The following is a 25,509-nucleotide window of genomic DNA, read 5'->3' as shown; positions in this document are numbered from 1 at the left end:
TTGTGTGGTGCCAATGAGAGGAACCCTGAGGACAGGGGCAGAGAGGGTTTGTCACTCCCTCATCATCTTTATGAAGTACGCTGGGGCAGGCATCCCAACTGGCCTGTGTGATGAGGGTGGCAGTGGCACCTAGGGGCTTGTATCGTAGAACCGACAAGAACTGGGTGGGAAATGGGGGGTTTATCCAGTGGGAAGGAGTATTTTGGAGGGGGAGGTTAAAATGATGAGGAGTATCACTGAAGTAAAGAGAGCTGATCCAAAGTTTTGATTGAAATGAAATGATTTGATGTGTCAAAACCATGTTCATCATTTTGAGTTGGTGTTTTGAAATGAAAAGTGCTGTTTTGTCTCCAAATATCAACACAAAATAAAATCTTTCACTTATTCTCAATATCGAGACAACAAGAGGGGAATAGAAAAAAACTAATCTAAATTAATGTTTTACTATGGCAAAGCTTTTCTCCAGAGAAAAACATCTTTTTAAACAGGAAAACATTGTGTGGTAAAAATGTTCATTTCTGATAAGAAATGTGGTCAGGGTTGACCAGATCTGAGCTGACAATGGCAGCACAGAGATGAAAGCATTCCAGCCCAATCCCTGCTGGGTCCCATGTGGCCACATATGGCCAGAAATACACCTTCAAACATCTCAAGTGGAAAGGGAGTATTTCAAGCTGTGTGTGGAGTGGGGCAGAACCAGGTTTCTGCTGTTTGTTTCCCTGTCTGTAATCCAGCCCCCCATAACCAGAGAGGTTTGCTGCTGGCTGAGCCCAGGGTTGTGGCTTTATTTGCTTTCCGTGCAATACCCGATGCACATGTTTCAGTGACTTGTGTGGAAATTGAGCTGCTTGTTAGCTGAAATTGAAAATTATAATTTGTGTGTGTTTGGGAAGGCAAAAGTGTTCTTTATGGGAGGGAAGTGCGTGTATGTGCCTGCACACGTGTGGGAGAGAGTCTGTGTGTGGAAGTGTGTGTGCACATAGCTACATAGAGATACACTGATGGCCTGAAACTGTGTTAACCTGATGCTGAGATAGTACAAACTAGATAACGTTTCTGTAGGGAATTGAAGCTGATCACCAAAAAGGCAGCTTGGCAGTATGGAAAAAGCAACTCCAGATGCTTTGTGACCCTTTTTCATCCTTTCCCTCTTGGGGGATGGGGGTGAATCCAGGGTCTTGTGCAGCCCAGACACCTTTTTCTGATCATCCTCCCTGTTGTGCCCATCTCCCAGTTTTGCTTTATCTTTGCAGGTCCAGGCAAATGTGGAAAAGTCCTTAACCCTCTTTGGGCAGCTCCTGAACAAGAAGCACTTCTTGCTGACCTTCATCCGCACTCTGGAGGCTCAGCGGAGCTTCTCCATGCGGGACCGTGGCAATGTGGCCTCCCTCATCATGACGGCGCTGCAGGGTGAGATGGAGTATGCCACAGGTGTGCTGAAGCAGCTTCTTTCTGACCTCATCGAGAAGAACCTGGAGAGTAAAAACCACCCCAAGCTGCTTTTGCGGAGGTGAGTGACTACCCAAGAGGATGGAGTTCTGAGAGTGCCCAGGTGCTTCTGAGCGTGCGCATGTGAGCTGGTGTCCTTTATGACACTATGAATGACAGCTTTGGTGTTGGCTGTGGTAATGTCAGCACTGGGACTGTGGTCTGGGATTTCCTTGCCTGTCCACATGCAAGTATGAGAGGGATGTGTGCCTTCCCTTCTCCATTTCACCAGGTGGTACCCTACACCTCTCGGCACATCGGGCAGGTCTTGCCTTGTCTGGTGGCTGCCTTGCTGCATAAGTCCCTCCATGGGCTGGTAGCAGGCAGGAGTCCTCCTTTCCTTTCTTCTTCCTTCAGGCTTACCCTCCTTGCTGGGCACTTGGTGGTTTTCCTGGGAAAGCCAAATGGATCTTCACAAGCTGAGAGTCTCACTGGGGCTGGGGGAAGCATGAGCAGGAGGCAGCCTGCCAAGCCCTGCCGTGAGTCTGCCTGGCCCATCAATATTTAACAATAGCTCTGAGCTCTCCTTCATCACGGGCTGATGAATATTGAAAGATACACCAAGTGCTGAACAAAAACAATTAATAAGCTCCACCAGCTCCAACCAGCTCTCTAGGCCCTCTGTGCCATCTTCTCCTTTTGCTCACCATGCCGTGCATCCCCATATCTGCTTCCACCAGGCCGGTGCTGCCAGTCTCTAGCAGAGATGCAGGGATGGCTGAGAGCCCCATGACTGGCCTGTCACCAGAAGGGCTCAAGAAAACCGGAGCATCTCTCAAACATGAGTTGATGTTCATGGTGTGGCCAGACCAAAGCCTATCAGGCTTTGTGTGCCTGGCTCTGGGGAAATGCTTGGAGAAGGCACACATGTGACCTCATCCCAATTGCATCCTTGCTACCTTCCTTGGCCAGTCTCTTTAGGCATGTTGCTTTCTTACTCTCTTTCCTTCATTCATTGCAATGCAAGGGTGCCCTTAATTTCTCAAAATACCTCATTAGCAATGTGCCAAACAGGAGATATGGTGCAGACCTGTGGCTAGCCAGGTCAGCTATGGGTATTAGAGGTGCCAGCCACTGTCTCCCAACCCTGTTTCCCAAGTGCAACCATAGGCTCTTTCCTTCTCACCGTTCCTCCAACCACACTGGGTTTCAATGAAATATTTAAACTCCATTTTCAGCTCCTGGGTCTCTCAGAGCATCACAAAGCCACAGCCATTGGAGCAAAACTCTGGAATGAAGTAAATCAATAAAATATAAATAAAAGGCAGTGTGGGGAGCCCAGCAGCTGCAGTGGCTGAGCCCTGGGAGCAGAACAGGGACAGAGCCCAGTCTTGTGTGTGGTGAGAGCTGGCAGCCCAAGGACTATCACTTCCCAGCCTTGGAGCTTGAGGTGGAGCTGCAGGATGATTAGGACAGGGCTGAGGTCTCCTGGCCAGTACCTTGCTTGTGCCTCCCTGAGTGATAATGAAGAGACTTTGTTCTTCCTGCAGCTACGGCATGGAGCGAACAGTACTGAGGGCTGTGCTTCTCTATCCTTTTGATTAGCCTTGCTGTTGGCCATAAGAGTGTGCTTACTGCCCAGGGCAACTGGATTAACATTGATCTAACTGGAGAGAGCTGTTATTTATTTATTTTGTTATTGGATAATCCCCCTGTTGCTGTGGCATCTGGTTCTATCATGGAAAAAGACAAATGTTTGCCATAGCCTGGGTGGTGGCACTTCAGAGGAGTGTTACAGGCTTGTTGTCAGCAAAAAGACCCAGTTCGGGTGCTGGGAAGGATGTCTGCTGAATAGCTTCAGTTCATCCCACTCTTGACTTTCTCCCAAGTCCCTTTCCTTCTCCATATTTTTTTTCCCTTTGGTGGATTAATCTTTCCTGGAGGGGCTTCCCTGCTGTGAAGGCTCAGGTATTACCATCCCCGAATGGTTTAAGGGGGGGGCTGTGCTATTCCAGGGAGGGCAAAATTTGCTAAACCCCATTAGCATGAGAGAAAGCCTTGGAAGGGACCATATGACCCTGAGCCACCTTGAATAAACTGGGAAAAGTGGATTCCAACCCCAGCCATCTGGTCATTGGGAGCTGTTCCTGGCCCATCTGCTGGGCATAGCATTGCCATTGGGCAGTGCATGGCATTGGGCAGGGAGACTCCTTCTGATGGCTCTGAGGTTTGGGTTCCCTCTGAGTTTTGTTTCTTGAGTCAAGTGGATTGTATCTGTTTTCCTGGTGGAACAGGAATGCAGCCATGTGCTTGAGGTAATTAGTGTTGCTGTGCTTTCAGGAGCATCTGCTTTTGCAACTGGGTGATCTGATGGTTAATGGGTGGGTAAGCTGAAGAAGCCTAACCAGAGAGGGTTGAGGGGCTGGCTGGCAGTTTTACTTTAAAGGGAGCGAAAAAGACTTTAAAAGTAATGGATATGTTGGGGGAATTTTAATCTATGGCAGTGAGACCAGGCTGTGGTGCAGGGACAGGCATGTTAAACTTGCTCTTGCATGTTAAACCTGCATGATTGCCCTGGGACTTGTGTCACCCTTGGCTCCTGCCATGGTAGGATGTCTCTTTCCTCTCCTAGTACAACATACCCTGGCTACAGTACCTGATGCCCCCACATTCTACCCACCATGTCTCATGTCCATCCTGTGGGATCCTGCTTTTCTCTTGTTCACATGCTGTGCAGAGAGCATCTCAAACAGACATAATTCTTGCTGCACTGCTTTGGAGCATGACAGCATCTGGATTTGAAACATGCTTTAGGAAAAGAGGGGCAATATGTAGATTTTCTCAGAGCAGTCTTGGCTGCTTTCTTCAACTCCCTCTCCAAAAGCTGAGCAGCATGGTTCTGTTTTTAAATTCCTTTTGGAGTAGGCAGTCTGAGTAGACGCACAGAGACCTGGAATTTCCACCATGCAGGCAGGGAAAGGTTAAATCCCAAGCTTGTCAAAGTGTCTTTTGTAAGGTGCCCCAAAAGTTCACGGTAAACAGCTTAAGCTTCCAGCCACTGGTCCTCCTCCTTTAATCCTCTTGTTTTCAGCTGAATTAGTACTGGGGATAAGTTTGACCAAAACCATATTGGGATCAAAGTCTCCAGACCTCAGTCAAGTTACTTGCTTTAAAACAAGGCCATGTGCCAGTGGATCAGTGCCCTCTCTGCTTTGCAGGGTTCTGCATTGCTACCTGAGATCCACCTGGACCCATGCCCAAGAGCAGGGCCATGGAGAGAAGTAAAGGGCAGAGCACAGCCTCTTAAACTTCACTGGCATCGCTGCTGAATGCCAAAACCCAGGTGTCCTCTCCAACAATTCTGAGCAGACCTTGCACAGGCTTGAGGGGAAAATTCTCTTTATCCCTCCAGTGCTGGTGATGGTTGTCCTCTTGCTCTACTGTGGGTCCTGGGCTTGGAGACCCTAGAGATCAAGGGCTGTTTTGGGGATTGCAGGAAAGTCCCATGTCTCCCTGTAGTGGTGGGCCTGTGTCAGGGCAGTAGCAATACTGAGTGCATTTTAGGAGCAAAAGTCAGCAGCAGCTCCTTGGTGGGTAGAGGGGCTTCCAGCTAGATCAGGCATGTGGTGATGTAGGAGGAGATATTCCTGCTGTGGGGATGTGGGTCAGGATCTGACTTTGTCTTACAGCCTCAGCTCTTCTCTTCAGTTAAAGTAACTGAGGAGCTTGCAGAGTTTTATCTGGTGTAGGTGTCTCCTACAATCCTCCTGTGGAGGAAGCTGCCTGCTTCCACTAGAATAAGAGGGAAGAAACAAACTTCACTGAAGTACCAGGGAGAAACAGAATGCTGGTCATACAGTGGATGAAACTCCCCATGGGACAAGGCCATTCTCTACTCAATCTGGTTCCCAAAATACACTGAAGATCAATTTGCTTCTCCCTCCTGAGGGGCTGCTGTGGTTCAGCCTTATGGATGGTCAGGCTTTGCCTTAGAGCTTTTGCTGCCTGCTTGTGCCCCTTTGCTTTGAGACTCCTGCCTTTCCAGATGTGACCTTTTAAAGACAAAAATAATTTAGCCACAGTCCAAGGCTGAGGTGGCAATGGGTGCCATCAGAGACCTTTAATATCCTGTGTTGACAGCTTTGCTCTCTCCCTCTTTGCAGAACGGAGTCGGTGGCAGAGAAGATGCTGACAAATTGGTTCACGTTTCTACTCTACAAGTTTCTGAAGGTGAGTTTGGACAGGGATGACAACCCCACAGGGAGGTGGTTCCTGCCTTGCTGGGATGAGCAGTGTGGTACTCAGAGCGTGGGCTGATGTGCTCTTGAGTGCAGTCCCTTCTTCCCAGAGCAGAGATTGCTTCCCAGACCTCTGTTCCCATCCTGGGTTCCTGAGGTGTGATTAGTGATTCTGAGTCTCTTTTTGGGGAAACAGATGAGATTGAGAAATGAAATCCAAGCCTGTGTTGCTTAATGCCTACTGGGTTTGAGATTTTCTTAAAAATAGTGCTAAGAGAATGGATAAATCTGAAGTAACTCAGCTGAGTCTTGAATCCCTTTGGAGTGGACCCATTCCTCCGTCCTTGCCTCTGCTTGTGTTAACTTGGAAGCAAAAAGCCCTGGGAGCTGGTCCTTCTGTAGAGATGACTGTGTTTGGAGGATATGTCTGCCTGTTGGAGCTGTGGTTTGATGTGCTGCACTCCTCATGTAACACCACTGCTTTTCCTTCATCTCTTTGACACTGAGGTTCTGTGGTAGGAGAATTCTTTCCCAAAGGCATCTCCACTTTTGCTGCAGCTTCCCTTCCAAAAGGGCACTCCATGGGGCCTGCTGGCAGCCAGGGCCATAGCTCTCTCTGCAGCATGTGCACAAGGTTGCAGAGTCCATTAGCTTGAATTTGCCTTTCTCCCAATTTGATCTGGGTAGCAGAAGAGGATGCCCAAAGCATAAGGGCTGTTTTTACCACTGGTTCATCCAACTCATGTCAAGAATAGGGAGGTGGTACAAGCCAAATCCCTGGAATTTTTTAAGGCCAGGCTGGATGGGACTCTGAGCAACCTGGTCTAGTGTGAGGTGTCCCTGCCCATGGCAGGGGGGTTGGAACTGGATGATCTGTGCGGTCACTTCCAACTCTGACAATTCTGTGATTCCATCAGCACTGTCAGTGCTTCCACCTGCCAGAGCTGCACCATCAGCTGTGGGGGTTACACAGCTACAGCTTCAGCCTGTGGAAGCCTGGCTCAGTCCTGCTGCTGCTGCTCTGGGATGACCTAGGTTGGGTGACCAGCACCTGCAGTTCTGCTACTGGTTTTCCAGTCAGCAGATCCGTTTCTTGGGATCCTGCCTGGCGTCAGTGCAGCGAGGCTGGGTGGCACGCAGCTGTTTTTGTGGGATTTCATCCCTCATTAAGATAAAGAGAGTTTGAACTGTTTCCAACCAAGAGATGAGAGTGAGCAGGAGTCTGTGCAGAACCCAAGTGATAGTCAACAAGAGGTGATTTATAATATCACTTTCATGCACTTGGCTTTTTGCCTCCGTCGAGGGATAGCCTGTATCTATAAAAATCTAGCTGTAGCATGTGGTGGAGATTGCTTTCTGGGGGTGGGAGAGGAGAAAAGCTGTGCTGATCATGGAGAGATGTCAAACCTCCTGCTGTTTCTCTGGGCTGGGGCTTTGCTTTGTGAGACCACCCTCTGCTCCTGCCACAGCAGTGCCAGGTGAGATCAGGTAGGGCACTGACAGACCACTCTTTGGGCTCTATGGGGTCAATGGGACATATAGGAGTAGCTCTCACTGTGGATAAACTCCCTCAGGGCTCCTCGAAGTGGACATGGTTGTGCTTTGGCTAAGTGCAGTGTGTAGCTTCGAACAGCCACAGCAGCATTTGTGGATGTTGCATTTCTGCATGACTTGATGCTGTTGGCCTGTCCCTGGCTCAGCTGGGCCTTGTGGGCAGGTGGTTGGAGCACTTTTGCTTTCTTCAGAAGTGGCTTGGATCAGTTCATGGGCCCCCAGTGTCCTGCATCTGTCCTTGTACAGCCCTGTCCCCTTTTGGAGAAGATGCTACATGCATTGCCAGTGCTGGGCAAGTCTGAGCATGAGAAGTAGCAGGAAAGAGAGTGAGTTGGGGGGATGGGACAAGGACAATGCCTTTTTTTTAAAAAAACCTTGACTACACCGTGATTTTGGTGGCAGAAAATAGCTCCTGTCTCTGGGTGGTAGCAGCAGGAGAAAGCAGTCTGATCTAGAGGCACCATTGCAGGAGGAACATATGTGGAGAGCCTGAATAAACCTGCTGGCTGTGAGATTTGTTACACTGCAGATCATCTCCTTGGGGAAGTGGTTGAAACACCATGCTTGGATCACTTCAGTTAGACTGGAAGAGACTTGAGGATGCACTCATGGCCTCTCCTGGGCTGGCCCCACCAGAGGAGACTCACAGGGCCATTTCCTCCTGTCTCCTGGCAGTGAGGATCGCAGGTGGCATCAAAAGCAGGAGAAACCCATGGAGAGGTATCACAGCAGACAGTTTGCCAGCAGGGAAACTGCACCAAACTGTGGTAATCATGCATGTAAACGAGGCAGGAGGACATGTGCCCAGCTGCCAGATCAGCTCTCAGCAAACCTGCCCCAAGCAGGGCTGGGTGCTCAGATGGGGACAGAGACAGGACAGCCTCCCCTGCCCAGGGCCAGCTGCGTGGGGAGCCAGTGAGGGCTGGTACTTTCACGGGGCCCCTGTGGTAGCATTTGTCAGACTCTTAATGAGACACCCAGGGGAAAGAGGGAGGGATAAATGGAGACAAGTGCTGAAAAATGCACGATATTAGGTGCCTGATGAGCTAGATCTAGTCAATAAGGCAGTCTGAGCATTAGCTGGCTCACCTCAGCCTGCTCCCAATGTACTGATGTGTGCATGCACAGGGGTGTTTGCAGCAGCCCTCCCCCAGCTCTGCTCTCATGGACAGCCCCTCCAAACCCCCGCTTCAGCCAGGCCCCCAGCAGTGACCAAACTGCACTGGGGCTGGCAGAATGGGCTTGGTCACATCTGGTGGGCATGCTGCCTGCCTTCAACCTGCAGGGCCAGTCAGCCCCATCTCAGTGGTCCCCTCCTGTATCTCACCCAATGGAGATGATCATGGGGCAACTGCCCAGCATTGGTTTCTGCAGTCCCTGTTTGTTGTCTTGCTCTCTATCAGGGATGAACCCTAAACCATCCTCATCTGTTGTGGTTCCGTGAGCTGTTACCCATGGCAGCATTTTGGCCCAGATCCTCAAGAACCAATGGGGACAATGAAGTTGGGAGCAAGGATTTGTATTTTAAGGGTAGGACCCATATTTGTCAAGCTGCAATGTGGAGGATGCAGAGAGTCAGAGAAACAGGTCACAGAGGCTGTTGCAGTTGTCATTAGGGTGCCTGACAGATCAGAAGGAGACCAGGATGCTGGGGCACACAGGAGCCCCCTAAAGCCTGCATGGTGCTGGAGGGGTGATGTATCCATCACCAGTACCACTGGTGTCTCCATCCCTCCAGGGATGGACGTAGGGCCAGCTCTAATCCACACATCCAAAGATTTATTCCCCATCAGCCTGACTGGCATCTGAAGTGTGGAGGAGGGTGATACCTGGAGTGCAACTGGGCCACCAGGGTGGCAAGGGCTGAACCGACCTTTCTTGGTGGGGCTCCCCAGAGGTGGGCACAGAGCTGCAGATGCAGAGGGCAGCAACCATGCCTTGCTGAAGAGGGGAAATCTGTGGGCTGAGACGGATGCAGCTGTGCCAGATGTTAGCAGATGTCCTGCTCCAGGCTGTTCTCTATCCACACCGCTTCGGCAGACTGGAAGTTTTAAGGGGAGTTGTTACAAGCAACCAAAAGAAGCAACTCAAGTCTTTCCACCATGGCCAGTGGGGAGGGCTTTGGGTGCCGTGTGTCCCCTCAGGGCTGACTGCTCTGTGTCCAGCCTGGCACTGCCACCTTGCTGGACAGCTGGCAATGTGCATCGCAGCACCCACCTTGGGTCGCTCACTTTTCCAGGCTGACTTAATGAAGCCAAGTTTGCAAATGAAACATAATTTCAAAGACAGGCATGTTGTTGGAAGGTCTGGGGATGATGTGTGCCTGTTCCTGCTCGTTAGCAGCTGTCTCTTTAATTACCACAGATGCTAACGAGATGCTAACAGCATATGGTGACAGGGAGAGGAGCCGCACTTTGTACCAAAGTACAATTTGATTGTGAGGCTGCTGGAAGGGAGGGGTGAGGGCTGGTGGGGTAGAATCTGATGGGACTTGTCCCCATCCTCTCTGCTCACATCATACCCTTTTTTCTGCCTTAAGGCTGATGTTTGTTGGGATTCAGCTCAAGGGAGAGGTCTGGGCTCTGGGCGATAAAGGGGTGTCCACTTCCAGTCCCTTTAGGCTGGTTGGTGCCTCTAGCCTTGGCAGGTCCTTTGCTGCTCAGAGGTCACTGTACTTCCACCATCCAGCATCTTCTAGGGAAGTGACAGGTCTAGTTTCCCTTCTGCCCACCTATGAGATAGATGCTGATGTGGCTCTGGCTGGTGGCTAAAGCTGGCTCTGACTATAGGGATTTGGCATCCCTGTAGTGGGAACACATAGGTGGAAAAGGGTTTAACTGCAGGAAACCTCATTGCTTGTTCCCCACCATCAGCTGGAGACTCAGGGTGGAGTTGTCAGAGTTGCTCCTGCTTTCTCCTCCCAGTGGATCTGGCTAGCTGGACCTAGATGTCATATGGAAAAAATCTCCTTTGACTTCCTCTCATGTGAGGCTGGGCTCCTAGCAGATGCCAAAACTTCACTGTGATACCTGGGCAAGAGCACCTAGGCTGTCCCACTGTCCCCCCTTTCTAGTTCTCAGGTGCTTTTTTTGGCTGGATTGGCTTGAAAGACAGGCTACATCCCATAAACAAAATCCCCAGTCAAAACCTCCTCTTTAGTAGCTCAAAATTTAACCTTTTTAACTAATTTTTGGCCTTGTAGAATGAGCAGAATTCACCAGGGAGTGTCTGGAAACTGTAAAGCTAAGCCTAGGAGTTGCTAAGACAAGGAAACAGCCTTCAGTGAGCTTAGAAGGAGAGAAGAGTTCCTCCATGGACTAAATTCTACCATGTGCCCTCTTCCTTACAGTCCTGAGTCTAGGGCTGGAAACTAAAAAGCCACATACAGGACTTTATGCTGCAGAAGGCTCCTGATGCAGTGGTGGTTCTTGAAAGGCAAAGATGGTGCCTGGTGCCTTCTTACCCCTCTGTTGCCTCTTCTCCATCCCCTGTCCTGCAGGAGTGTGCTGGGGAACCACTCTTCATGCTCTACTGTGCCATCAAGCAGCAAATGGAGAAGGGACCCATTGATGCCATCACAGGAGAGGCTCGCTACTCCCTCAGTGAAGACAAGCTTATCCGGCAGCAGATTGACTACAAAATGCTGGTTAGTGCAAGCAGAAGCCTCACTTGATGCTGGTCTTGTCAGGACTGGTAGGTCAAGCTGTTTAGCAAGATATTGAAGGCAGCCAAAGTACTTTACAGAGAGTGGCTCGTTGGTTGTTCTTCTGTCTGGCCTTCTGGGGTGCCTCTAGCCCTATCTGTATGGTGCCTGTCCAGCTGGGGTCAGAAATGGAGCCTTTGCATGGCAAGGTTTGCTCTTGCCATGAAGCTGAGAAAACCAAACAGGAACTGAATCCCCCTCAATGCCTCTCCCAGCAAACCCCATGGCCCTGACAGATACAAGGCCAGAGGTGCTGTTGAACACATGCTACCTGGAGCAGCCAGCAGCTTGTGTTGGGTGAAGATCAAGGGTAGAGCCTTGAGATTACTGCAGGAGATGAGAGACACTTGTCTTCTTCCATATGAGTTGTCTCCTTTGTCCAACTGAATGATAAGTCAGGTCCTTCCCCTGGCTGAGTCTGGGTCTACTTCTTCACCACCTTGATCTTCACTGGTGCTGGGAAGAGTTTGCCTGGCCATTTCTCAGGCTAGATGGATTCTGGTGAGTTGGGCATGGTTTACTGGCCCAAGATTCCTTCACTGAGACAGTGCTGCCTTTCCGGGAATAGTTGGGAGATTTGAGGGTGGCAGGGAGAGGTGGGGAGAAGCAGGGAGCAGAAATCTGCTGTGTGGCTGCAACTCCACAGCAGCCTAGGAGGTGAGAAGACATGTTGACAGCTGTAGCCGCATGTCCCTGGACCTACCTTTACAGCCAGCGTGGGACAACCTCTCACTTGAGTCTTTCTCTCACTCTCTACTGTGCAGACCCTCAACTGTGTGAATCCTGAGAATGAGAATGCCCCAGAGATCCCTGTCAAGGTTTTGAACTGTGACACCATCACGCAGGTGAAAGAGAAGCTGCTGGATGCTGTCTACAAGGGAGTGCCCTATTCCCAGCGACCCAAAGCTGGAGACATGGACCTGGGTAAGAGAGAGGCCAAACACTTCCCAGTGGGGAGCAAGGATGTGACTAAGAGCAGAAGTACGAAAGTTCAAGGCAGGGAAATCCACATCTCCTACAGCAGAGGGGACCTAGCAGGACCGAAGTGTTTGTGCTTGTCCAGTCCATGTTTTATGTGCTGGTGATACTTACCCTTGACATGAGATTGTGGGTCTTGCCAATAGAGAGGATGGGGAGGGGATCCTCCTTGGCTCTGGCCATGGTCTGGATTGCAGACTTGAAGTGGTTGAGGTCCAAGGAGGCCAACAATAGTTGAGAACAGCGTTAATAGTCCTGTTCTTAAAGGAGCAGCAGGAGAATTAGGAGGAGAGGAGCAAAAGGAAGTGATGGCTGGGGTCACATTGACACAATCTTTCCTTGAGTATCTAGAAACAGCTTTTACCCAACACCACATTGATAGGTATCAATCCCGGGGTTCAGAAGGTGGTGGGAGGGCTTGTTGATTCCCAAACCATGCTCCCACCCTCGCCTTGGCTTTGTGCTCCAAGCACCCACTAACCAGGAGCCCTTCTCCCTCACGGGGACAGAGTGGCGGCAGGGCAGGATGGCTCGGATCATACTGCAGGACGAAGATGTCACCACGAAGATCGACAATGACTGGAAGAGGCTAAACACCCTGGCCCACTACCAGGTAAGGCTATCTGTGGTGGAGAGTATTGAGCACTTTCAAAGCACCAGCTGCTTTAAGCATGGGCATCTCTTCTTCCTCCTTAGCTTGGTCAGGGTCTGGGCTCAGCTCTTCAACCCATCTGGCATCAGCAGGAGGTCTGCGCTCACTTTCCTGCCTGGGTCCCATGTTTATGGTCCTTCTGTTCAAGGAGGCAGTAAGCAGGGCATCTCCAGGACTCATAGAGGCTGTTTCCTGCTCTGAACTTATTTTGCCATTTTCCTGCCAAGGTTTTTGGTGTGTTCCTGTTCTGACCCCTTCACCTGATCTGTCGCAGAGGTAGATATGTAGGTCTCCGTTGCTGGAGGTAGATATTCTTGGGTGGGGTACAGTGTAGCTTCACCCTTCCTGGTCTAGTTTCTCCCTCCTGTGGGAATGTTCCTCCTGTGTCTCTCTGATATCACAGCCTGATCATGCCATCTCTGCCCCCAGGTGACAGATGGCTCCTCAGTAGCCCTGGTGCCCAAGCAGAACTCGGCGTACAACATCTCCAACTCTTCCACCTTCACCAAGTCCCTCAGCAGATATGGTGAGCATGCAGGGACATCCCCTGCTGTGCTGGTAGGGGAGGCAGCATCAGGCTGGGCTTGCAGGCCATGGCACAGGGCAGGTTCATTGTTGCTGTGGGTCATGTGAACAAGGATCTCCAATCCCTCAGCTCTTCTGCACCATGTTGTTTATTCTGGTGTTGGAGAAGGAGCAGATGCCCACAGAGTCATCTCTCTTTGCAATGTGTCAGACTCGGGGTGGGGGGGGGAGAAAGACATGTCAGATGGCTCCTGCTGAGGGATCTCCTCCTTTTTATTCCTCTGAAATCTAATTAAAATAGGCACAGAGACACTTTGCACTTAAATGAGCAGTGTTAAGGACTCCAGTGAACATACTGGCAAGCGTACTTCAACCTTGGTTTGGAAGAGAATAGTGTGGTCAGCTCAGATTGGTACAGGGAGCATCTGTGATCCTGGCACCTGCATGTGGGGAGCAGGACAGACCTCTGCAGAAACCCTTCCATGATAGTTCTGGCTCCAGTACATCAGCCAGGCTTGAACATAGCCCAGCAGGCTGTGAGGACAGCCTCAGCAGAGCTCCCAGTCCACAATGACTACAGAGGCTGGATCCCAAAGCTCCCATTTCATAGACACGATGTGCCCTGAAGGCCCAGTGGAGGGAAGGGGGCTGGAGGGGCTGGCAGGGAGGTGGAGGTGGGCAGGGTGCTAATGCCCCCCTCTGCTCGGTGCTTGCAGAGAGCATGCTGCGGACAGCCAGCAGCCCTGACAGCCTGCGCTCACGGACCCCCATGATCACCCCGGACCTGGAGAGTGGCACCAAGCTCTGGCACCTGGTGAAAAACCACGACCACATGGACCAGCGGGAGGGTGACCGGGGCAGCAAGATGGTTTCTGAAATCTACCTGACCCGCCTGCTAGCCACCAAGGTATGGCCCAGTGATGCAGAACTGCCACCTGGCTTTTTAAATCTGAGTGGGGAAAGGGTAGTGATTTCGGTTGCCTTCTCCCACAGCACAAATGGAGCTACTCTCTTGGTCTCTTTCCTGAGCTGGAGATGATTTTTTTTGTATGTCAAAACTCTGTGAACATCTCTTGAGAGGATTTTCCTTATTTGCTTTTTGCACACTTCAGAGTTTTTACTGTTCCATGTATCCCTGAGCAGCTGCTGGACTGCCAAGCAGAGATGCCTTGGGGCAGGTGTCTCATCTGCTTTGGTGTTTGGGATAAAGCTGCAAAAGCAGTGATGTGGGAAGGGGAATTACCTGGGGCATTTGGCACATGAGCAGGCTCCCTTTCCCAGAGGCACAACCCTCCCTAGTACTGAGCAGGTGCTGTGTGTCTGAGGTGACCCTAGAGACGAGCTGAAGGCTGCACTCAAGGTGCTGGTTCAGGATTGCTGTCTTCCCTGTGATTTGGCTCCCTGCTTCATGGGACAAGGGTTTGTTCAGAGATCTGTTATCAGGCCTTAATGGGTGGTATGACCGTGGTATGACATACATTCCCTTTTTTGCCCCCCTGTGTAGTGTTTTTATTTACATGCCTTTAATATGCCACATCGTGCAGTGAAGGAAATACCTTCTGACAGCAGTGTCTGTTTCCCAGTATAAACCACTGAGAACCAGTGGAGTTACGCAGATTGCGCTGTGCTTCTCTTCAAGGTGGGAGGGTTATCAGTGAAATTGGTTAAAAGGACAGCCTTTAGTGTAAAGCTCATCCCTGGACATTGCTGAGCCACCCTCTCTCTCTCCCCTCCTCAGGGCACCCTGCAGAAGTTTGTGGATGACCTGTTTGAAACCATCTTCAGCACAGCACATCGTGGGAGTGCACTGCCCCTTGCCATCAAATATATGTTTGATTTCCTGGATGAACAAGCTGATAAGCATCAGATCAATGACTATGATGTCAGGCACACCTGGAAGAGTAACTGGTAATGGAGCAGGGCAGTGGGGGAAGGGGTAGCTAATGATACTGCATCAAACAATACTTCCTGCCACTCCCACGGGGAGCAAAAATATGCCCTTGGAAATGATTCAGGACAAGAGAGGCTCATATCTCTGTATTTTGGGTGTGGGTAAATCCCTTACATGCCTCTGTGCAGCAGAAAAAATCCCAGGAATGTAGTGCTCCCTCAGCCCTTCCATCCCCAAATCCCAGGCACCACGCTCCCCCTGATGGCTGAAGGCTGAGGACCTCAGTGTCCTCATCTTGGGCAAATGTTCCTTGGGCTTCTCCATCCCCAGGGCTCCTTCAGAGACGCCAGCCCCAATTCTCATCTCCACTGTCCTAAAGGTGTTTCTGTGCTCCCTCCTGTCACTCAGTCAGGCATGCTCTGACAAAGTTGGTGTGAAGCTGTGTGCCCATCCTCCCTAAGTTTGCCTGCAGAGCCAGCCCATGGCTCTGCTAATCGTTCTTGAAAAGCAGGGTGGAGCAGCTGATGAGACCTCCATAAGTGCCATGTTGGGGCCAGGGCTGGAGCAGGCATTGAATCCTGCTCCTGCCTCCCTAGGGCATTTTTCTTTTCTGCTGCCTCACTGATTTCATCTCTCTGATCTTGCAGTCGCTGGTACGTACATTCCCGTGTCTGGCATTTGTTAAATGGCAGCCGAATTGCTTTTGTGTAGTTCAGTAACTCTTGGCAATTAGCAGGGCAGGCAAGGAAACATTTTTAAATGGAGATGTGAGAGTGTAGAAGCGTTTGGAACTGATTTATAACTCAGCTTTCTATATTAAAAGAAGGAGTGAAAAGCAAGGGAGGGGAAAAAAGGCCTCACTCCGCAGGGGCTGGGCATGCAGGCTCCTGCATGCTAATGTCTCTGCTTATCTTTGGGCACTAATTCGACGTGTGGAGCTAATTTCTCGAGGCCATTCCCTTCTCAAATAAAATATGTACATGCACCCAGTACCCTCATTAGGGAAGTCCTGGGGCACGCTGTGTGTTTTGTCTAAGATAAAAGCATTCTCTGGGTGTTGGTGCTGAGGAATGACAGAGTGGAGAGGCTTTTTGATGGAGGGAGGTCCTTAGACGTTCCTGGAAAGAAAGTGAGGGGCAGCAGGACTAGGAAATGGAGCCATGGAGAGTGGTGTGTGTGTCAGCATGCAGAAAACATCCAGGCAGTGGCAGGCCAGGAGACTTGCTGCTTCTACAGCCGCGAGCTTTATTTATTGCTTAAATTCTCCTCTGGTGTTAAATGTGCTAATGAGTCTCTTGAGGAGTCCAGTTAACTCCCTCCTCCAACACAGCTGATGTGTGCCATGGCACACAACACCTTTGAAGAGATTACTGATGTGCCTGGTTTGACCCATGGTCTCAGCAAGGGCTCTTCAGTATGAGTGGATTGGCACTGCCACGTTTGCCTTTGGAGGGGTTGGCAGTGCTGAGGAATTTCTCCATGGAGAGTTGTGGCCAGGCAGGGGTGGGCAGAGAGGAACAGCTGTTTAATCCAGGATGTTTGCATCCCTGGGGTGCTGGGAAAAGCAGCCTGCCCAATTCTGGGTGATAGGGAGCTCCTTCTCCACAACTGGAGGAATATGTGTGTGGTAGCTGCCCTGTAGGGCTTGGTTCAGGCACTGACTTCTGTTTCCTTCATCCCTCAGTCTACCTCTACGTTTTTGGGTGAATGTGATTAAGAACCCCCAGTTTGTGTTCGACATTCACAAGAACAGTATTACTGATGCCTGCCTATCCGTGGTGGCTCAGACATTCATGGACTCCTGCTCAACTTCTGAGCACAAGCTAGGAAAAGACTCTCCCTCCAACAAACTACTGTATGCCAAGGACATCCCCAACTACAAGAGCTGGGTAGAAAGGTGAGTAGACTTAACAATAGCTCCTTGCTTCACCAGGAGGGCTTGCAGCCGTTGTGGGGGACTTGGGAGTTGGGAGGACTCCTCTTAGCAACTGTCTGAAGAAGAATTGTACTAATGCTCGTGGAAGGTGGTCCTCTCATTTGGGAGATGATGCTTTCTCGTGATTGTTTGACTCAAATGAGTTTGCAATGACTGTTTGACAAAGCTGTTTATGACTTGTTTAAGGGCTGCTAAAGGCAACATCCACTTTTAGGTTTGCTGCTTCCTGTTGTAGAAACTTGATCTTTGCTAGGGAATTGCTAACACCTCCCTTGATTGCTTTCTAAGAGCAGTGAGAAGTCAGCCTATAGAAGTGCCTTTTTTTGTGCCACCACACAAGTTTGCTGAAAGGATTGAACGTTTCCATTTCCCACCTCTCATTCTTCAGTACCTCTTGCCTGGGACCCTGATAAGAGCACATGCTGGGAGGCAGTGCTTGGGCTTCTGTTGCTGTGTTGAGGAGCAGGTCTCCTGGCTCCTTCTAACACCTTCCACCTTCACTGTTAGCTGATGAGAGACATCTTTCTGTTCTGCTGAATTAATGTAGCATTAAAAGTTTGGAGTTTGAATGCTGCTGATTGCAAATTGATGTGCTCAGGCATAATGCTGTGTTTAGCTTTATCCTTTTGGGAGACAAACCTAGGAGATGTCCTTCAAAGCCCTCCGAAGAGAGCTACTGTTAAAATGTTGCTGTCTTGTGAAGTGGGACTTGATCAAGCTTTAAAAATGGCAGATTTCAGGTTGATGATGCAGCTTTTCCCTTGTGCTCATCTGCTGGGCTCTAGCTCATGCTCTTTTATTTTTGTCACTGAGGACCCTTCTCTTTTTCAATATCTAGACCAATGAAACAGAATGAACCAAATGAAAGATGTCCAGGGAACAATAAGCATCAGATTCTCTGGTTTGCAAGCATGGGACTTTGTAGCCTAAATCATCTTTTGGATAGTTGCTTGTAGAGTTATTTGTCGCACTGTTTGGCATGCCTGGTGCTTTGCAGGCAGGTACAAAGACAAGTGTCTTCCCTTGAGGAAGACAGGGCTTGGATCAGAAGAAGAGGTGCCCCTGAAATATGATGGCTGAGATGAGAGATGAGCTGCATTGGAATAGGAGAAAGTTCTTTGTGGGAGACTGGAGGGAGCTTTGGAGTGGGGTCCTGTAGGAACATTGCAGACTTCATCAGGTGAGTTTCTCTGACCTTGTGACAAAGATACTCAGCTTTCTGTGTGCCCAGAGTGGAAAAAAAAAAAGGTATAAAACCATTCCGCAGTCAAACATTGGTCTAGACATGCTGTGTCCCTGTGGAGGAGGTGGAAGATCTCATCTGTGACAGATGTTCCTGCCATTGCTTGCCACTGCTATGGTCCCAGAGGCAGCCAGGCAGAGGGCAGAGCTGGCCCGTGCAGGATATGACTGCATCTCCTACTGCTCCTCTGCCTTGGGGATTCACTCTGCAATCAGCATTTCTGGCTTTTGGCACCAGTTATTGTCACAAAGCTTTGCAAAGGCAGGGTGGGAGTGATGCGAGGACAGCTGAGTGGGACTGCTAGTCACAACAGCAGGTCTGTCTGCCACTGTGGCTCAGGCACCAGCTGAAAAAGGGACATCCTGCCAGTGCGAGGCATGAATAGTATGGTAAAAGGCTTGGGGAAACCCAAGACGACTGCTGCTGGTGTCATGGCTAAAGCAGGTTCCTCTGGAAATGGCAGGTGTGACTGGAATCTTGATCTGTGTGCACACTATTGAAAAGTGGTGGTTTCCTGCCATCCTTTGTGTCATGGTGAAGCATGGAATGTAAAAGTGCTGCATGTTACCTGGACATCTTCTTGTGGTAGCCACAAAAGTTTTTTTCTTCAGTAAGTCTCCCTTGTATGTTCATCTTCCACAAGTCTCTCTCCACAAGGGCCTTCACCTATGAGGTTAAAGGGTGACCCGGACAATCTTTATGGGTTTCCTTGGCTGGTCAAAGCTGACTGGAACTGAGAAGGTTGGGCATATTGTCCCTAATAGTCCTCAGCACAGGTAGAAGTAATGTCAGTTTTATGTGACTGGGGTGTGTTTTCTCTAGCACCACAGCAGATCCCTTGATACCTGGTTTAGTCAGAGGTTCTCACCTCAAACTACTCCTCTCTTCGCAGTATCCAGGAAATCTCACATCATTTTCTGGGTGTGAATGAGCCTCCTTGTAAAAACTGCCCAAGTATTTTATCACTAGCTGAGTTCAGCGCTGTGGGATGGAGTGGATCCTCATATTCATCTCCTCAAGTGGTCTTGCTGCCATCTGCTCCCATCCAAGTGCTTCAACTATGTTCCATCTCAGCTTTCAGCTGATGATGCTAATGATGCTAATCACCGTACCAGAAATTTCACTGAGTGAAGAGTCATGAGGAGTAAAAGAAACCTGGGAGAGACTGGCACTCTGTTGTAGGTAGGATATCTGTTTTAATAGAGGCCTGTGGACACAACCCTGGTTCTCAACAGGACCTCAGCAGACCGTCAGCTGGTGCATCTGCTTGATGTAACCCTGCTGCTGCAATGGAATGCTGCAGCTTTGATCTCCCTGAGTTATGATGGATATCCTATTAGATGTTCTGGTTTTCCACTATGATTCTGGACCATATGAGCTGTGTCTGGATTTTCCTGTATTTGCTGAGCGTATCAGTGAAGTCAGCTATGGGATAGGACTGCAACTTGTGGAATTGTAGACTGGGGTTGGAAGGGGCCTTTAAATGTCATCTAGTCCAACTCCCCTGCAGTGAGCCAGGGCACCTTCAACTAGATCTGGTTGGTCAGAGCCCCATCCAATCTGACCTTGAATGTTTCCAGGGATGGGACATCTACCACCTCTCTGAGCAACCTCTTCCAGTGTTTCACCACCCTCTAATGTCTTAAGGTGTCTTAGGAAATGTAAGATAGTATCTGGTTGGTAGAGAGAAGCGCAAAGAAGGCAGGAAAGCACCAGGTCATTTGACCGAAGCGTGCCCTAAGGCATCAACTACTTCCTCTGCAGCTTAGATTCTTTGAGTTCCCAGACATGTTTGTACAGCCTTGGTTTTCACTGAAAATGAGAGCTCCTTGTAGCTCTTTGGTGAGCAGCAACTTCTGAGCATGCCATAGGCTGTGTTGAATGCCTGTTGCTGAGGAAGAGATAACCACATGGGAGTGTATCACTGCAAAGGCTGGATGTGAGCTCGTGTTCACGCACCAAACATTTAATTGAATGCAAGGTGGCTTTAGTGGCATGGTGACCATAGGTGACAAGGACAAAGCCTTGTGGGTTACTACAGTCATGGAAGATTCTGCTGGATGTGGCTTGGTGGCAAAATATGTCAATAAGATGGGAAGGAGTAAAGATGTGTGATTTAGGAGAGGGTGGGAAATTGCTCAGAGCAGCAGCTTCTGGCTTCCCAGCATGGAAAACAGGGCTGGGCTTGGCTGAGCTTGGTGCTGCTTTATTAGGAGTGTGATCCTAATGGTGGACTGCTCAGGAGACCTTTTGATGAGCAGCAGCACTATAATGGGTGATGGCAGTATGTCACTGCTGAGAGGTAGAGTGATCTTTACCTCGCCTCTTGCGGCGGGTTGAAAATTCTCCCCGATATAAAATTGCCAGACCAGCTCAGCTGGAAGCAAATAAAGCTGTATTTACAAGCAAAACTACAAATTAAAATGAAATGCAATGAATATGTACAAAATATACAATATCTACATATATGTACAATTTATAAATAGCACAAGAATGCTTCTGGACAAACCAGGGGGCTACTAATAGCTTCCCCTTCCCTGCTCCCTTCCCTACTTCCCTGTACACTCAGGACAAGAGAAAGAGCAGAGAGTTGTTTGTTAATACTCAGCCACAGCAAAGCAATGCAGCCAAGGTCAGCAAAGACAGCAGAAGCCAGAGCTAGTATCTGCTAGAGCGAAGGAAGCAAAAAGAAAGGTAGTTTACAGATCTAACTTTCATGTTTGTATCTGTCCAATGAGATTATTTAGAGCTTGCCATTATTTTCCTTTTCATCCCCAATAGTGATTTATTTACATTCTACTACTTTCTGTTCAAGATCTGTGGAAAATTTTCAAGGCACAGCCTAAAACTGCCATACCTCCCCTGGCAGCTGTTGTCAGCGAGTGTCGCAACGGGGACCCATCTCCTTGTCTGTCCCTGTTTCTGACCTGCTCTTCTGTTCTCCCTTGCAGATATTATGCAGATATAGCTAAAATGCCAGCGATCAGTGACCAGGACATGAGCGCGTACCTGGCGGAGCAGTCGCGGCTACACCTCAGCCAGTTCAACAGTATGAGCGCGCTGCACGAGATCTACTCTTACATCACCAAGTACAAGGACGAGGTAAGGTGCAGCGGTGGGAAGTCAAGCCTGGGCTGCTACTCGTCTCTCTTTGCCTGCGTTTCTGCAGTCTTCTGCTTCTTCCTATAGGAAACCACTCTGTGAAATGTGGGAGAGCAGCATAGTCCATGTCTGTGCGTGGGCTGTAGGGAAGGGAAGGTCTGGGAAACGTGGAACCAGGTGCTGGTGTAGGCACTTCCTCATTCCCCATATTTTCTGCAGTGAGTAATGTGGGGAGCACCTGTTTTACTATGCATTTGGCACATGAGCTCTGTGAGGCTGTAGATTTCATGGTGTTGTTTCATTGTGCCTCTCCTATCAGCTGCCACCAACCCTGTGCTGCAGCAGCACCACCACCATGTGATTACCCCAGGTGCTGTCTGGCTCTGCTCCCTGGGAATGCTAGAGGTGGTGGCTTCTTCAGTGCTTGCTTGGTGAACGTCAGCAAGAATGGTTCAAAACTTCTCTCTTGTAATTTGTACAAATTAAATTCATAAAGCACTACTCAAATCTGCACCCCACATGTTTTTATTAAAGCAATAAAATATGTAACCTCAGTAAAATACAGATCTATACATAGAACATGAGAGTGTAGGTTTTATTGTCCCAATAAAGGGAATGGATGATTGTGTTTGAACGGTAGCTTATTTAGGTGACAGAGAGACAGAACATCTTCTTGCTCAGCAAGGACTGGTGGAGGAAACAGAGTCCCTGTCATACCCTCCAGCAATCCTGAGAGGAATCTCCTAGTGCCTCTTGGAGCTGTGAATTTAGGAAGTCCCTGGTCAGGTTGTAGCAGACCTGGCCCCTGGATCTAAGGTCAGCATTGGGACTATGGTAGCCGGAATCCTTGTGGAGCTTGGTGCTTTGCAGGAGTGAGGAGAAGGAAAGCCTGGCTTGCCTATGGGAATGGGAGGAAACCCTGGTGCTTGGGAGGGTGCTGTGTGGTAGTCACTGTGCAGCTGGTGGTCATGTATTGATGACCATACTGATGGGATCTCTGTGACAGTCCCCAAACAACTTTGGATGGCAGATCCAAGAGGCCCTCATAGCTCTGTGTGATGAGTTGGCCATGAAGGGTTTTTGTGGTTTTACAGTTTATACAACAGCTCTGTGTATGTCATGAGAGTGGCAGAAGAGCAGTCTGGAGGATCTAGATCTGGTGTGGGGCAGCTGTCATCCCTCAGCCATCATCAAATCTTTGCTTCCTCCAGGATACGAGTCCCCCAAGCTTTAAAGAAGTCCTCCAAGTACTGGGCAAGAGGGAGGGAGGCTACCATGTAGCATTAACGAGCTGCTCTTTAGGGGCATTAGTCATCTTGTAACAGCAGCCTGACATCTGTTGAATGTCTTGCCCTCGCCTGCTCTCTGAGCATCACAAGTGTGTTCACAGCTCTCAGGAACTTCTTTTATTATTTGTAATGGGATTAATAAATCGCAGCTGTTCCCTTTGTTTGTTTTCATTCATTAAGCACAATTATATGCAGCCCGATTGCACCCTCTTTGATGCAAAATGGGAGAGAATAATTTTTCCTGTTGTTCAGAGCAATAATATGCTGTCATTGGCTGTGGATGAAAATCATAATTAATTTTCATTTGGGTACTTGCATCTTAGTAATCAGTGGTCCTGGCTCCTTACAGCAGGTGACAAACCTGCGTCTCCACGCTCGGCACAGGTTCCCTTTGCCTGCATTGTTTCTGTAAGGCTGACATGAAAGAGGAGCAACTAAATGCAGGGGCAGGTTGTGAATCTTCCAACACCTCAGCATCCCAGGATACACAGCTGTCTTATTGGGAGAGATGGAAGCAGCAGGTGGGGAGAAGAGGCTCCTCTTCCACTTCTTGAATCAGTCTTACTTGGTTTTAGCTCAGCTACATTTCAGGCACATGGGGTTGTGATTTTTGTGTGAGTGCTGTTATTTTATGCTGTGTGTAACATGCCAGTCAAGAGTGGCTGTGGAGATGAATGATGGGGGAGTGTCCCCAGTAGGAGGTTTGTGGCAGAATCCATCAGCTCTCCTGCAAGTCCAGCTGCAGCCTGGGATCGTTGCTGCCAGGGGAGGTAAATCAGATGGGCTCCAGCTCTTGCTGGTGAATTTTCCTGTCCTCAGGAGCTGACACTGGTGATGAGATGCAGCTTCCCTTTGGGAAGAGATTCTTCATCAGGCATCTCTTACTGCCCCAGTAGACAAGGACCACCCTGGTCCTGTCCCAAAAAGCCTGGCAAAGAGCCAGATCACAGCATTGGCTGGAGGCTGCTGCGTGGCAGCGTGGGGGAAGCTGCACAGCACGCCCTGTGCGCCGCTGCACAGCCCGCCGGCACTGCAGCAGCTCTTAATCAAAGGGAGCTGATTCCCCATTAAGAAGTTACCTGTAGGGCTCCTGATGGACTTTGCCTGCCTCCTAGTAAGTCTATTAATTATACAACAGTTTGTTTCCAATTATGCAGCCAATGAAATGGTTAATCAAGTCCCCTTTGACGGATGCCTTGATATTTAATTGCAAAAAAATTTGCTCTCTCAACTAGCTCACCCGAGGAGATGAGATTTCTGTCAGGTTTGTTTTTTTAAATCAGCTTTTCTGCTCTGGTGGCACAATGTTAGTGAGACAAGGCTTCTGGCTGCTGGGAGGGCAACTGCCCCTTTGTTTTACACTTCATTACTTCCTTCTCCCCACTCTGAGCCTCTTCTTCCACCCTCCTGCTCCATCAGACCTGGCATGGCTGTATCCAGCCCAGGGTAGGGGACCATCCCTCCCCTCTGCTGTCTGTCATCATGGCCAGGACCTTGTTTAGAGAAAGGGAATTTCAAGTGGGAAAGTCATTCTCAGATGTCTGTGGGTGTACCCCTTGCACAGGACTGAGTGCTCCTAGCAAGGCAGGCTTTGCTGGTGCATCTGTCTGTTCTCCTCCTCTATCACCCCGGTGTCACCTAGTTGTCCACCTTGGGTAGAGATGAGCAGGGTTTTATCACTGGTGGCAGCTGAAGCCTTGTGGATTTGGTCTTTCTGTGCTCACGGAAGCAGTTCATGGCTTTATCGTGGTGGCTGAAATGCAGCTTCTGTCGTCCTAAGGTTGCAGGTTTGTTGGAGTCATGGATGTGGCAGGAAGATATCTTGGTTTGGGGGTTGCACTTCATTTGATGATGGATGTTCACATCTCTGTGCTCTGATGTCATTGATGAGCCAGTGTGGTGACAGGCAACCAGCAACAGAACAACAGGACGTAGTCTCAAGCTGTGCAGGGAGAAGTTTAGGCTTGATCTTAGAAAGAAGTTCTTCACAGAAAGAGTGATTGCCCATTGGAATGGGAGGTGGTGGGGTCAGCTTCCCTGAAGGTTTTTAAGAAAAGACTGGATGAGGCACTTAGTTCCATGGTCTAGTTGATTAGTTAGGGTTGGGTGATTGGTTGGACTTGATGATCTTGGAGGTCTCTTCCAACCTGGTTGATTCTGTGATTCTCTGATTCTGAGTCACTTTGGGTTGGAGGGCACCTCCTTACTCTCTTTTCTCCTTTCTCTCTCCCCCAGATTTTAGCTGCACTGGAGAAGGATGAGCAGGCCCGGAGGCAGCGGCTGAGGAGTAAGCTGGAGCAGGCGATCGACACAATGGCCTTAAGCAGCTGAGAAGGGGGCGGTGCAGTGCCAGCATCCCGGGCAGCGGAGGCAGCAGGAGGGAGGGCCGGCCGGCGGCAGCCACGGGCTGAAGAAGACTTTGGGGCTGGCCAGACCTGCAGGAGCCGCCGTGCCTCCGCACGCTTCCCGTGAACGAACAAGGAAACCTCGCGCTTTAGCGGAAAAAAACCCAAATCCCGACGACAGCAGCAACATCGATGTAACCCCCTGACCACACACAGCGCCCCAGGCCGACCAGGAGGCAGCAGGGACCTTGCAGAGAGGCGAAGCCGGGTGGAGGAGAAGGGGGTTGCCTGCCCCATGGGACCCGCTGGGCAAACCTCGCCCGAGCAGAGCCCCTGAGCCCACAAGGGAAGGAGGGTCGGGACCGTGGGGCTTTCTGGGCCGGCGTTTGGATGTTGTTGTTACTTTGGTGGAGGGAGGGTGGGTGGGCTTCTATTTTTACTGTACTTGACTTGCTCTCCCCTCCTTCCCTGCAGCTATCTGTCCCCTCTCCTCCTCCTCTCTTTTTCTGTCTCTAACCCCCTTTTCTCTCTCTCTGGCCTTCTGCCACTAGTGTTAACTGCTATATTTGCACAATTTACATGAAAGAAACAAAATTTTTAATTTAAAGAAAAAAAAAAGAATTGA

General features: G+C 49.7%; 1 protein-coding gene across 2 annotated transcripts in view; it reads left to right on the top strand.

Annotated features, from left to right (window-relative positions):
• Positions 1 to 24,870, top strand: part of PLXNA1 (plexin A1) — a 104,586-nt gene extending 79,716 nt beyond the window's left edge. Inside the window, exons 21-32 of one of the 2 annotated variants that reach the window (XM_054387463.1) lie at positions 1,254 to 1,510; positions 5,592 to 5,658; positions 10,720 to 10,866; positions 11,688 to 11,847; positions 11,950 to 11,991; positions 12,372 to 12,514; positions 12,983 to 13,079; positions 13,795 to 13,985; positions 14,817 to 14,986; positions 16,654 to 16,866; positions 21,100 to 21,250; positions 24,775 to 24,870. In XM_054387463.1, coding sequence (XP_054243438.1) covers positions 1,254 to 1,510; positions 5,592 to 5,658; positions 10,720 to 10,866; positions 11,688 to 11,847; positions 11,950 to 11,991; positions 12,372 to 12,514; positions 12,983 to 13,079; positions 13,795 to 13,985; positions 14,817 to 14,986; positions 16,654 to 16,866; positions 21,100 to 21,250; positions 24,775 to 24,870 — 1,734 coding nt within the window. The remainder of the gene's footprint in view (positions 1 to 1,253; positions 1,511 to 5,591; positions 5,659 to 10,719; positions 10,867 to 11,687; positions 11,848 to 11,949; positions 11,992 to 12,371; positions 12,515 to 12,982; positions 13,080 to 13,794; positions 13,986 to 14,816; positions 14,987 to 16,653; positions 16,867 to 21,099; positions 21,251 to 24,774) is intronic. The other variant, XM_054387464.1, reaches the window with a different exon arrangement.
• The last annotated feature ends 639 nt before the right edge of the window (positions 24,871 to 25,509 follow it).

This window comes from Indicator indicator, chromosome 15 (assembly GCF_027791375.1).
Source record: "Indicator indicator isolate 239-I01 chromosome 15, UM_Iind_1.1, whole genome shotgun sequence".
In the NCBI taxonomy this organism is placed as follows: Eukaryota; Metazoa; Chordata; class Aves; order Piciformes; family Indicatoridae; genus Indicator; species Indicator indicator.
Note: the sequence above shows the minus strand (reverse complement) of the source record. Positions and strands in the feature narration are given on the sequence as shown.